Raw genomic sequence first — 13,111 nt, 5'->3', positions numbered from 1 at the left:
TGAATCTCTCTCCCACCTGACCTCACTTGGCACTTATTTTGGCATCAACTTAGACATTAATACCCTGCATCCATGACACGCCTTCTAATTGTTTCATCTATATGTATCCTATTATTACCCTAAAAAGATGGAGGATTCTGGAAAGATAGGGAGCACCAATAAATGTCAAACAACAAATGTTTTTGTCCCTACGGGAAATGCAGGTTTCACCACCGAGGAGCTCCCAACCTATAGGAGAAACTTGGAGGTTCAACAGAAAAGTCAGCATGACACAACACATTCTCTGTCCGAGATATGACTGGAGTATTGTGGGGATACTGAGGCAGACTGGTGTGACTGGCTCTCCCACAGGTGGCAGGGAAGGTGCACGGATCAACATTGGTTGGCCTCTCCACATCCACGCTCCAGTCCGGGGAGCTGACTACTATGGACCACGTTTTGGAACTGACTCATGAGCTCAGCTCTCACTTCATCCAAAGATGCTTGGATGGTCTCTCCCAATTCAAGGCTCAGCTCTGGACCCTGGGGAGACAGTGCCGAACCAAACAAAAACTGAGCTCTCCTGATAACTATCTCAGGGGAGGCAGGTCATAAAGAGTCACAGGACCTATGGCAGCCAACATAGAATGATTAATTGTGAAAAATGCAACAAAGGAAAAGGATAGGGGACCATGAGAAGCTAACTGGGGGAAATGTGTTATTTGTGGTAAGAACGTAAATGAGAGAGATTAAGTGAGGGAATAAATGAAAATACTGTTGAATCCAGAGGAAGGAAAATTGAAGGCACTCACATCGGTCCTCATTTTTTCCTCATTATTTCAGTGGGTCTGCTTATTCTACTAACTAGTAATGGTTCTTTGAATGAGCAAATATTGTAATCAAAGAACTGAAATCATTCTCATCATACTTTGTTTTATTTGTCATCGATTGTTTCAGCTACATCTGCTGGCCTCAGACTTCTAACATCCTATAAATCCCTCTATGGCATGGATTGAGATCTCTCTCTTGGTTTGGGAATTTTTTGGGGGGGGGGGTGCTCCAAAGTGCTGTGAGCAGGACTGAGCCCCTAGTTAACATCCAGCACCCAGTTGTTGATCGACTAGAGTCATAGGGCAGTTGGTTGTAGACAGCTGGTCCTGGGCCTGGCAGTTGGCAGGACAAAGAAGAAATCCATGTTGATTCAATTTTCCTTCAGCTGAAAGAAGTCGTTATCCAGTGACATCCACAGCATCTGTGCCCAGAGGCTATCAGCAAGCCTGGGTCTGTGCTTTCCACCCTGGACACGAGGCACCTCCATTCTGGGGTGTGGGGTTGTTGCACTCTCTCCTCCTCTCCTGGGTGCCTGCTCGGCAAGCCGACCAGGAGCTCCAGCAGCTCCAGTGACCATCGGCCTTGGCTCCTGCACAGATTATTTCCCAGGGGAAGAGGAGGTTAGCATACAAGAAGCAGCTCAGACTTTATATAAGGAAGGAGGCCCATCCCACTACCCTAGAGTGGTCTGCAATCTCTCCTTGGGGAAATGCCTGGTGTAGCCAACCAAGACCTCTGTGCTCGCCGCCTTGCACTTAATTTGAAACTCTGGATGGAGTGAGAAGAGGCCACTGAGAGCCCATTCTCATGAAATTGGAGTGCGCGCTTCCATGGAAGATAGATAGCAGAGTAAGGCAGGAAGGGATGCTTCTCTGGAGGAATGACACAGAGCCACTGGAGGGTCTGAAGAGCAGAGAGCATAGCCCAGCCAAGGATTCAGACAAGGGCCAGCCTGACAGCCCCGTGGAGAGGCTTGCTGGGCTTTTGTGAGGGTTTGCAAGTCAGACTCGCTCAGACTCTTAAGGTGGGGCCACAGTGGGTGACAGAGTCTCTGCTCAGAGCATGACAGCACAGGCACTGATCATGGGTCACCTCTGGAAATCCAGCTCATGCAGTCCCTTGGCCTGGGGCTGCTGCCTTCCTCTGGCTCTGTGCCTTGGGGCAGACCCTCTCTCAGCCTGAGTTTCCATTTCTGTAAATGAAACAGCTAGGCTAATCTGGTGGGGTTTTTCCATAATTTTTTTTTCATTACTGGTTTCCCCCCCTTAAATGAAATCTTATAAAAGCCCTAATATGGCAGCCAGATGAAAGTCGAGCTGTTTTATTTGAAGCTGGGGTGTCTATCAGGTTTGCCCTGCTCCCCTGGGGCAGCCCCTAAAACCACAAGTTTTCTCAAATCCCAGTGTGAATATCACTGGATTAGATTATCTTCAGGTCCCTTCCAGTTTTGTAATTATACTCCCTGGTGGGACAGCCGCAGCAGGATTCTCTGTCTCTGTTTTTTCCCTGCCTCTGTGACTTGGTCCCCATAGGCAAAGGTTTGCAGGGAAAATCCTTAGGGACCAATGTCAGTGGGTCTCCATGGTGGCTGACTTCCCAGTCTTAGATTTCCTTACTGAATTAATCTTTGTCACGCTGAACATTCAGTCCCCAAGGCTACCTGATGTCCACACAGTGTTTGTAACAAGGTTAATGGAATACCTGTGAGCTGCCTGCAATTGACTGAATGTAATCTAGCAGGAGAAATGGGCTCTGAGGAAGAAGACCCATCCTCTGAGCCCTGTCATCACCCCCGGGTCATTGGCATCATGTCCCCCTTCCCCAGGGCCCATTGTGTGTACAGATGACTTAGCATGGCTGCAACTGAACCCAGCATTGGACCATTGAGAGACATAACTAGGTAACCCACACTCCTTCTTCCTCTCTACCTCTGTGATCTTGGACAAGGATCCAAGGGATCCAAGAAAGTCACTGGTACTGCGGGCACATGCCATAGTGTAATTACTGAGGCAGGGTTAGGCTAAGGACTATGAACCAGGACATACCTTCTCTTCCCACCCCCAAAATAATGGTCAATGCAATCATCTCAGACTCTCTGCCCTCATTTCTGAAATTTCCTGACTCTGACTCTCAGGATGTACATAGTAGAATGTAACAGTTCAGAGCTTGTGTCCTAGCATGGGTCCACCCCCCTGGGTCCAAATTCTGGCTCTGACACTCCCCAGCTGGATGACTTTGAGCAAGGTATGTCACCTTCCTCCTGTGCCAATTCCTCCTCTGCGAATTGGGGCTAGTAATAATACTTATTCTTGGAGGAAGAGATGAGTTCATGCACATGAAGTGTTGGGATAGCACCTGGCACAGAATAAAGGTTAGTTATTCTTTCTGTCCACAGACCTTTGGTCCTTCTGGAAAAGCTGGCTGGTCAATGGGGCAAATGAGGGCTGAAACCCAGTCCACAGTCTGCTTGAAAAGTAAAGAAATCCCTGGGCCCTAGAGCTGATCTGTATCAGACCCAAAAAGTTTCATTGTTTCTTTAAGCACCTGTCAGGTAGTGCTTTTTTTCAGTTTACATGAGAAGACTATGCCAATCTCTGCCCCAGTAATTAGTCTACTTGTTTTTTATTCTCTGCATCCTTCTTCGTAAGGACCCTTGGATTCACTCACCATCTTGGCTCATTCTTCTCAGAATTCCTCCTATAGGAGGATTTAATTTGCAGTCCTTTCATCCAGCAAAGGAGGGATTAAGACAAGGCACCAAGCCAAGATAGATCCTCTTATTCTAATGTATCATAATAGAGCCTGACACATGTGTTGGCTAGTGTGTAACATCAACACAAACTGTGAGAAAGGTACTGATACTAACCCCATTTTTCAGGGGATTCTCAGATGAAAATTGGCAACCTTGGTATTCAGAGGCCTATCTGCCACCAGAACTCTGCTACCCTGCTTCCTGTTTAGAACTACTCCTCCAATGAGGAAATTATAATCCACCATAAGCTCATTTTAAACCCAGGCTCCCACCCCATCTTACCATGGGTATCAGCAGTTCATTTTATGGACCTCAGAGTAATACCTTAGATATACCTCTCCAGACTTCCTTCTTTTTTCCTTCACATTGTCTATAATGCACTTGCCAGTTGAGACCGATTTATACATTGTGTCCTTGCCATCATTCCAAGTACATTATAAGCAGCTTTGCATGTGTGGAAAATTGGAAGCTTAGAGATTTGGGATGAATTCTTGGGCTAGAGATTCTTGAGGGTCAGAGGAAACTTAAATGAGAGTGATGAGCCCCAGAAAAAAGATATGGTTGACGAGGATCTCACAGGAAGTTAGGAAAGAAGTAGTTGGAACTCACATCCAGGTCCTCAGACTTCATCTTTAAGGAATATAGAATTCTAACCCTTGTTTGAGAGCCTTCTTCCCCGGTGGCAATCGGTTCATGCTATGCCATGATACATTTAAACCTCACTTGCCCCAGCCCTTTTGGGTTTTGCTCATAATTCTTTTCACTGTAACGCAACTACTTAACTCTTGTAGTGAGTTGAATTGTGTGCCCCCAAAGATATGCTCAAGTCTAAATACCATCCCCTCTAAAGGTGACTATGTTAGTAAATAGAGTTTTTGGAATAAGTCATATTAAAATGAGGTCATGATGGATTAGGGTGGGTCCTAATCCAAAGAGTAGTTTTCTTTTTTTTTTTTTTTTAAGATTTTATTTATTTATTCATGAGAGACACAGAGAGAGAGAGAGAGAGAGAGGCAGAGACACAGGCAGAGGGAAAAGCAGACTCCATACAGGGAGCCCGATGTGGGACTCGATCCCAGGTCTCCAGGATCAGGCCCTGGGCCAAAGGCGGTGCTAAACTGCTGAGCTACCTGGGCTGCCCCAATGAGTAGCTTTCTCATAAGCAGAGAAAACGGAGTTGTATGGATGAGAACACCACGTGGAGACAGGCAGAGATTGGAACAGCACATCTACCAGCGAAGGAGTGCCAGGGATTACCAACCACCACCAGAAGCTAGGAAAGGTAGGTCTACCTTCAGAGCCTCCAGAAGAAATCAACCTGGCCAATACACCTGAATTTTGGATTTCTAACTTCCAGAAGTGTCAGACAATAAATTTCTGTTTCTTTAAGTCACCCAACTTGTGGTGATTTCTTATGGCAACCCTAGGAAACTAATATATCCTTCTAGAAATGAATCCTATATCCATCTACACCTTGGCAAAACGAAACAAAACAAAATAAAAAACCCACAGATCTCATCTGAGAGAGGGTCTTGATAGCAGGGAGAAAGCATAAGCACCATTAAAGCAGAGAGGTGGAGTCAGCCATAAAACTCAGAACACAGATTCCTAGGTCAGGGGGCAAGAGGTCACAGAAAGGAGAGGCTGGGAACCCCAAAGATCCTTTCTGTGCTGGCCCCTCTGAGCTGGGCCAGGCTCAAATCTAAGTATGGACCTGGGGCACCTGGGTGGCTTAGTGGTCAAGCGTCTGCCTTCAGCTCAGGTCATGATCCTGGGGTCCTGGAATTGAGTCCTGAATCAGGTTCCCCGTAGGGAGCCTGCTTCTCTCTCTGCCTCTCTCTCTCTCTCTCTCTCTCTCTCTCTCTCCCTCTCTCTCTCTCTCTCTCATGAATAAATAAAAATAGAATCTTAAAAAAAAACACACAAAAAAAGGATGCACGGGTCTTACCCTTTTGCTCCATTTGCTCACAGGCAAGGCCCTTGCGACCCAGCGGGCACTGACACTTGCAGCTGGTGCCCTCAAGGATGGGCTTCCCATTGTTGAAGCAGGGCCCGCAGCGGCAGGCATTGAATTCCATCAGGTACTGGTCCAAGGCCCGGTGCAGGTTCTGGCGTTTGGTCTCCAGGGGCCCCAGGGTTGTATGTCGTAGCACTTCATGGATGGGCTGCATCTGTGGGTGCAGAAAGAACAGAGAGCCCCTCCCTGGGTCTCCAGCTTCCTAGAGCCCGAGAACTGACCATCAAGCCTCTGGAGGGTCTGCTACATGCCAGGCATGGAACTAGACACTCAGTTCTACCCACTGCGTTGAATCCTCACAGCCACTCCTCGGAGCAGGTACTAAACTCCGGAGACTCCGAGTGTTTGAGTGACTTGATCAGGCTCAAACTATTAAGTTAAGTGCAAGAGCCATTCTGAACATGGGCCTGCTTATCTCTGAAAGCTGCAGTCCCCCAATCCCAGAGAAAGAGAGCTCAGCAGCTGTTTATGCCAACTCATCTGCCCCCACCAGTACTTTTAGGAAGCAGGGAGAGTGTAAAGTATTTATTATGTGTGTTTATGTGGTTTGGTGTTTTTTTTTTTTTTTTTTTATTGTTAACCTTCAATGCAGGAATTGTTAAAGTCCTTGATGTGCTGGCAATACTGAACACTTCTCTTTTCGGTATAAGTGTGGGGAGGTTGGGGGGAAGGGGTAATTTGCATTTGAGGCACCCATTCCAGAAATGACTTATAACCCAGCAGGTTTCCCAACCTCAGCATGACTGCATTTCCAGCTGGATAATTCTTTGTTGGCAGGGGAGGGCAGTCCCGTGCGTTATAGAATGTTTAGAAGTATCTCTGGCCTCTACCCACTAGATGCTGGCAATAACTTCTGGTTGTGAAAACCAGAACTTCTCCTGACATCGCCAAATGCTCCCTGAGGGTGAATCGATCCCTGACTGGGAAGTAGTAGGTGTGGTAGAGAGCACTGAATCTGGAACCAGAAAATCTGGCATCGATTGGATCTCAGCTCTACTAGTTCCAGCTGTGTGATCTGTCAGGTTACAGGCACAGGAAGCTTGCCTTCTTCGTCTCTAAAATGGGAACAAAACTCTCACCTTCCAGGTTTACTGAGAGGATGAAAGCTGATAGATGGGAAAGGTCTATCACAGAGTGAAAATTCAATAAATGCTGCTCACATCCTAGTTATGTGACCTAGAACTCTTTCCTGTCCATCTTTAAACCTGAGCCTCATTTTCTATAAAATGGAAATAATAACCTACTTCCTAGAATTCTTATGAGGATCTAAAGAAGTAATGAATGAGAGATACCATTGCAAAAGGGAAGAACAGTATAAAGTAAAGCACCATTTTTATTAGTTAGATGTGATGATGGGGGAAAAAGCTGAAATTTTTCAAATTGCATGTACATATGGTTGTCTTCAGCATGCTTTTAAGGCCATATATTTTAACATAGAATCATAAAATGAAAGCTCCTTTGAAGATCTCTCATTTTATGGGACAGTAACCTGAGGCGGTGAGATGGGAGTGATTTGCCAAGCTTGCAGGGCAATTCAGAGATAGGACTGAGCCACACTGCAGCCATCTCACTTCAGAACCAAAAGTCAATAGAGGGCACTTGCAGTAGCCTTGAGTGGATTCCTGGTAATGTGTACAGAAAGACCCATGACAAACAGACCTTGGCTTGTGCTCATAGGTTGCAGCTGAGGTCACCAGCCTGGTCATTTCAGGACTGGATGGGCTGCCAGCCAAAGGCAGACGACCACTTACTGGAAGTTCAGGAAATTTGGCCCCATAGTTAGGCAGTCAGTGCAGAATGGGCTGCCCTGTGACTCTGGTTAAAGATGACTCAATTCCAGGGAAGGTCAGGACCATTGGGCAACTTCTAATCTAAGTCTAATGGACTTTTTGTCCTGTCACTCCTCACTCCCAGAATCCACAGGAAGAGGAAAGGGAGCATTCCTTGGGAAGGGCAGGTAGAAGCTAAAAGGAGGTTGGGGTGGTGAAAAAGACTCCTAGATCTTGAAAAGATACTGGCCATGGTTTTGTTCCCATTTTACAGATTCAGAGAAAGCAAGTGGTATGATGTTAGCGGCACAATATAACATAACTCAGAATAATATATAACATAGCACAACATCATACATTAACACGATTCCTGTATTCACTCAGTCTAAGTAACTGCCATAAATAAGTGCTGCTATTTAAATAAGTGCTAAGCTATGGGGATATGCAAATGAGTAAGACATTGTCTCCACTCTGAGCATCAGGTTCCCAAAAGCCCCCTGACTGGCCTCCTTGTCCATTGTCTGTCTGCCTGTCTCTCTCCCCAGCCCTTCAAGTCACCCTTCATATGTCTTTAAGCATCCTTCTTTTAAAACACAGCTCTAGCTGTGTCACCTTCCTGCTCTATAACCTACCAGCCCCATTCATGCATCAAATCTGAACTTCTCAGGAGGCAGCATGTATTGTAAAGAGATCGTGTATATTAGAGTCTGTTGAACAGAGCTCAAGTTGGGCTCTGCCATTTACCAGCTATGGTATTCTCACTTAGTTCCCATCAACGTGTTTCTTCAACTGACGTTCACTAAGTACTCTCTACTCTCTCCCTAAACCCGTGATGTAGCATTTTATTATCCCCATGTTATAGACCAGGAAACTAGGGCTCAGAAAATAAAGTAGCTTGTCCAAGGTTACACACTGAAAAGGTAGCAAGCCAATGATCCAAATGATCTTTCTCACCCCAAACCTAGGCTCTCTTTCCCTAAAGACAGTATTTGGTCTTCTCCAAATCATTTATATCAGACTTGCCCTTGGAAGCTTTGCTCAAGGCAAACACAAAGTTCACCTCTTGCCCACAAAAGTTTATATATTGCTCCTGATATCAATTTTACACTTTTTGCCTAAATGACTAATAGCTTGATGATAGCAATTTTCAGACCCTATGTGAATTACAGGTGCGTGAAAATGGTCCCTTACTTATTGAGAAGAAATGAGATCTGGGTTAATCCACCTGACCTCTTTCATCATAGAGAGCGGGGTGGGATAATAGACTTTTGTTTCAACTGTTGGTATATCTTTTAAGAAAACGAATGTATCCATACCTGGGATTTAAAATATATGTAGAAAATGGGCAAGAGTCCAGAACAAATGGGCAAGAAAACAATAATATGTTACTTAAAAGCCCCAAATACAACTCTTTACTTAATGGACTGCCCTTGCCTATGTATAGAAATAGTTTGATGACTGGTAGACAATCCATCTCCTCTGCACTTTGATTATAGTTTTATTGCCTGTGTGAGGTTAGGCAGAGTTTCTCAACTTTAGCACTATTGACATGTGGGATCAGATAGTTCTTTGTTGTGGGGGCTGTCCTGTGCGTTGCAGGATGTTTAGCAGCCTCCTTGGTCTCTACTCAGTAGATGCCAGTAGCACCTTCTTATAGCTGTGACAACTAAAAGTGTCTCCAGACACCTGCCAGATTTCCCCAGAGAAGCAAAACAGTGGGAACTGGTTATGAAGTCCCAAGGTCTGAGATCCAGGCAGTTACATATAAGCTATGTGACTGTAAATGGCTCATTGGTGGGACACCTGGGTGGCTCAGTGGTTGAGCGTCTGCCTTGGGCTCAGGTCGTGATCCTGGGGTCCTGAGATTGAGTCCTGCATTAGGCTCCCTGCATGGAGCCTGCTTCTCCCTCTGCCTATGTGTCTGCCTCTCTCTGTGTCTCTCATGAATAAAAAATAAAATCTTTAAAAAAAATGGCCCACTGGTGACTTGAAGCCTCAGGTCCCTAATCTTTTCCACGGCAAGACTCACATCTAGACAAGAGGTTCATTATGATGAGGGGATGGGACCCTTTAGAGCAGAGGCAGCAAATACAGCTTGGGACCACGGCTTGTTCTCGTACGTCTTTTGTGCTAAGAATGGTTATTATGTTTGTCAAAATTTGTATAAAAAGGAGGGGAAGAATTTGTATGACAGAGACTGTATGTGTGCCACAAAGCCTAAAATATTTACTATCCATTCCTTTACAGAAAAAGCTTGCCAACCCCTACTTGAACAAATGTAACTTTAAAGTCTTTTCTGTATGGATGCAAGTTCCTATATTTTAATGTGGCCTAATTCTGAAGAAATTCTGGGACTACTAGTGTAAAACTGGGCTCTGCCCAGATATAAAGCTTCTGCCCCCAGTGGTCCTGTGGCCTGGGTTTAAAGTCACGCACTCCCAATAGTCAGGCATGGGGTAGGCCAGCAGATCAGTGTGCCGTTACATTTAATCTTGTTCTTTGATGGGCTCATAATAAGAAATATGAAATGATCTGGTCTGCTTCACTTTCATTCCTCATGGACGTAGAGTTTCTTCAAGTGCGAAAAGACTTACCTCAAAATCAATAACAACAGGATTATACTTTAATGACCTCCCCCAGGAACGGTATGTAATGGTGCTCCTCTTTTCAGCCAAGCCAGCACCCCAGCCAGAACTGCCACCTCGCACCAGAGAAATGATGTCTTCCACAGCTGTGGTCAGCCTGTGGCCTTCTGCCGTCAAGAAGATAACTGCATTAGTTCATTTTCCAAAAAGCCAAAGGACTGGTCGGTAGGCTCCACTGCTCCCCTTAGAGCTGTCTCCTATTCTTCTACCTTGCTAAGTTAACTTGCAGAACAAAGCAGAGGAGCAGGACAAAACCCTAGAAATGGACCCATTAGAGCAGACACTGGGAAGACAGCCCAGCCCAGCCCAGCATGGCAGAGGGAGAGGATGAAAGAATGGAGGAGGAGTCATTCATGCATACTTTTATTCATTCATATGTCACATGTTTCCTCAGTGTCTGCTGCCTACCAATGAGATTCAATTAAACATCAGAGGTCCTGTGACAGATGTCTCTATGGGGGTCAGAAGGGGCATGAGGAAACACATACAAACTACAGTGGAGGAGGGAAGGTGGTCTGGGTGAAAGGTGTAGAAAAGTGAATGAATTTTTATAGATAAACGGAGAGAGGAAGGAAGGGCATCGCACAGGAGAAACGATTTGGCTTAAGGCCCTGACGCATGAATAGCCTAACACAATCGGAGGAACTTGAACCTGTTTCATATCTACCTCATACACTATACTGTAATCTGTTTCATCATCCCTGTGTCCTCTGTGTCTCCCACCTGAAAAAAAGTACCCAATACATTTGATGAATGAATGCATGCATGAAGACACACTGACTTGTTCAGGAAATGCCACAAAATATCTGTGTACAGTCTTTCTCTAATAATTGTTCTTTGACCTTGGTGACTATATTTGTCCCTCTCAGAGGACTTGTTTCTTCCCTCTGGACTATAACATGAGGGGCCTTCATCTCAACAGTCAACTACCCAGGTTCGGTCTATACATTTTCATCCCAGTTCGTTCTTTCATCTTTGTCTAGTGCTCGAAACCTAGGAGAGGGTACTTTCCAAAAACCACATATCTCTAAGATGATCTCAGCCCATGATGAATTCAAAATAGAACCACAACAGGCGATTGGTTTGGGATATTTAGCAGCTACTCAGTGTGACCATTGACTGTAATGAAGTCAGTTGAGGGGGAAAATCATGTTCATGCCCTGAGTGTGTATCCAAGGAAAGGTCTAGCTTCTTTTTGGGAGACTCATTACTCAATACTTACTAGAATCACCACCTCCAATATTTTCACAACCTTTTCCTTCTAAACTTCCTCCAATTTTCATCCAGTTTGCATAGTCATATTCAATGCCCACAGAAATTCCAAAGCACTTCTCGATATCTCTGCTGGTAATACCTGCAACAAGGCGATGGAGAGACACAAAATGTTGAGGTGCTTCAAGACAGTGAGTAGAGAACAACCATCCACAGCGGTTGTAACTTCAGTTTTGGAGTCTAAGAGATCTAGATTGAGAGCCCAGTCCTTTAACCCAAGCTCAGCGTTCTCTTCTGTGTGACTCACGCCCAAACAATTCTTGAAATGAGGAGAATGTGTACTGCACATACTAGTTGCTCAAAAGTGCCAGTTCCCTTTCCTTTGCACATTCTTCATGGAGCCTCCTTGGGGCAGAAATTCTGCTTCATCCATCCATATAGCCCTGTGCCTCTTGCAGTAACTGGCCCATGATTGGCACCATTTTCACTCTCCCATTTTGCACACAATGCCTCTTCCTCCCTCCCTCATCGTTCCAAAGTCTACTCACGCTCCAGTTCAAATATCATGTTCTCCATGAAGCAGATTTGGATCAGAATGCTTCCTTCTTTTTTTCAGAGCTACCAATGTGTTTCAGTCAGGCATGAATGATCATATTTGCACAATTTTTTTTTTTTTTTTTGCTCAGGACCTCTCAGTACCTTGGAGAGGTCAGAGTGCTGTTAGAAGATGGATAGATCTCCATGGGGAGTCAACCTGACTTCAGGCCCCATGATAACTGAGTCCCACATTAGCTATTTCTATATTTGTCTACATCTGGGGACCCACGGAGGAACCTGAATCTTGTAGATGAGGAGCATCATCCTCAAAGCTGTAAAATCATTTTATCCCAATCCCTCACTCTGTACACAAACAAAGCTGGGTTTCCAGCCCTTTGTTGGGCTGGCAAGTAAGGCTAGAAAAATCGACTAGAGCAAGGTCCTGACCAGAGTCCAGCTTTATCTGTGGCTCAGGTTTCCTGAAGGTTCTGAACTGGAGTTTGCATTTTTGAACTGTCATTACTTTTAACTACAACTATACAATAATTATTACCAATACCTGCATTGTTATGGCAACCACAAGGAAAAAATAATTTAGGTCAGTTATTCAATTGAGCTAAGGATTAGATCTAATCTTTTCAAGGGAGTATTGAGGAAGCAAGTTTATTTGCCTGCATCCCCATCAAACTACAAACTCTGTGAGGTCAAATATTTGTGCCTTATTCACCGCTCTCTTGTCAACATGGCAGACAGTGTCTGCTGTGAAGGAAATGCTCCCTATTTTGAGAATAAGTAATTGATTAATGAAAAAAGTGAGTGAATACATATACGCCATGAGTCCTGTGGTATGGGCTTCTGACAGAAAGAATCTCAGGAGTCAGGAATCCTGAATTCAAATTCCAGTCACTTAAATAAATGGATGAAGAAATCGTGGTGTGTGTGTGTATATGTATGTGTGTGTGACTATTATATCTCTATCTCCGTATCTACAGCTATATCTATATAATATAATGTGCCACAACCAGGTTCATGGATGAACCTGGAGGATGTCATACTACATGAAGTAAGCCAGACACTAAACGAAAAAAATGACATGATCTCATTTATAGGTAGACTCTAAAAAAAACCAAATAAATATATGGAAGCAAAGAGTAGAAAGGTGGTTTCCAGGGGTGCAGAGGTGGGGGAAGCAGGGAGATGCTGGTCAAAGGGAACAAAGTTGCACTTATGTAGGATGAATAAGTATGAACGTCCAATGTGTTGCCTGATGGCGACAGTTCATCGTATTGGATAGAACACTGAAAATTTGTAAAGAGAGAGGTTCCAGGTGCTCTCATCACATACACACAGGCAAAGGAAACTATGTGAG

The 13,111-nt window shown here is 44.7% G+C and overlaps 1 protein-coding gene across 3 annotated transcripts in view; it reads right to left on the bottom strand.

Annotated features, from left to right (window-relative positions):
• Positions 1 to 892: 892 nt before the first annotated feature.
• C8A (complement C8 alpha chain) overlaps positions 893 to 13,111 on the bottom strand; it is a 65,313-nt gene continuing 53,094 nt past the window's right edge. For all 3 annotated transcript variants that reach the window (XM_077891924.1, XM_077891926.1, XM_077891925.1), the window contains 4 exons: positions 11,216 to 11,347; positions 9,943 to 10,100; positions 5,511 to 5,733; positions 893 to 1,399 (listed from right to left, as the gene is read on the bottom strand). In XM_077891924.1, the coding sequence (XP_077748050.1) occupies positions 1,248 to 1,399; positions 5,511 to 5,733; positions 9,943 to 10,100; positions 11,216 to 11,347 (665 nt within the window). In that variant the 3' untranslated portion in view covers positions 893 to 1,247. The remainder of the gene's footprint in view (positions 1,400 to 5,510; positions 5,734 to 9,942; positions 10,101 to 11,215; positions 11,348 to 13,111) is intronic.

This window comes from Canis aureus, chromosome 3, assembly GCF_053574225.1.
Source record: "Canis aureus isolate CA01 chromosome 3, VMU_Caureus_v.1.0, whole genome shotgun sequence".
Taxonomy (NCBI): Eukaryota; Metazoa; Chordata; class Mammalia; order Carnivora; family Canidae; genus Canis; species Canis aureus.
This window is presented reverse-complemented; position numbering and strand designations above follow the sequence as displayed.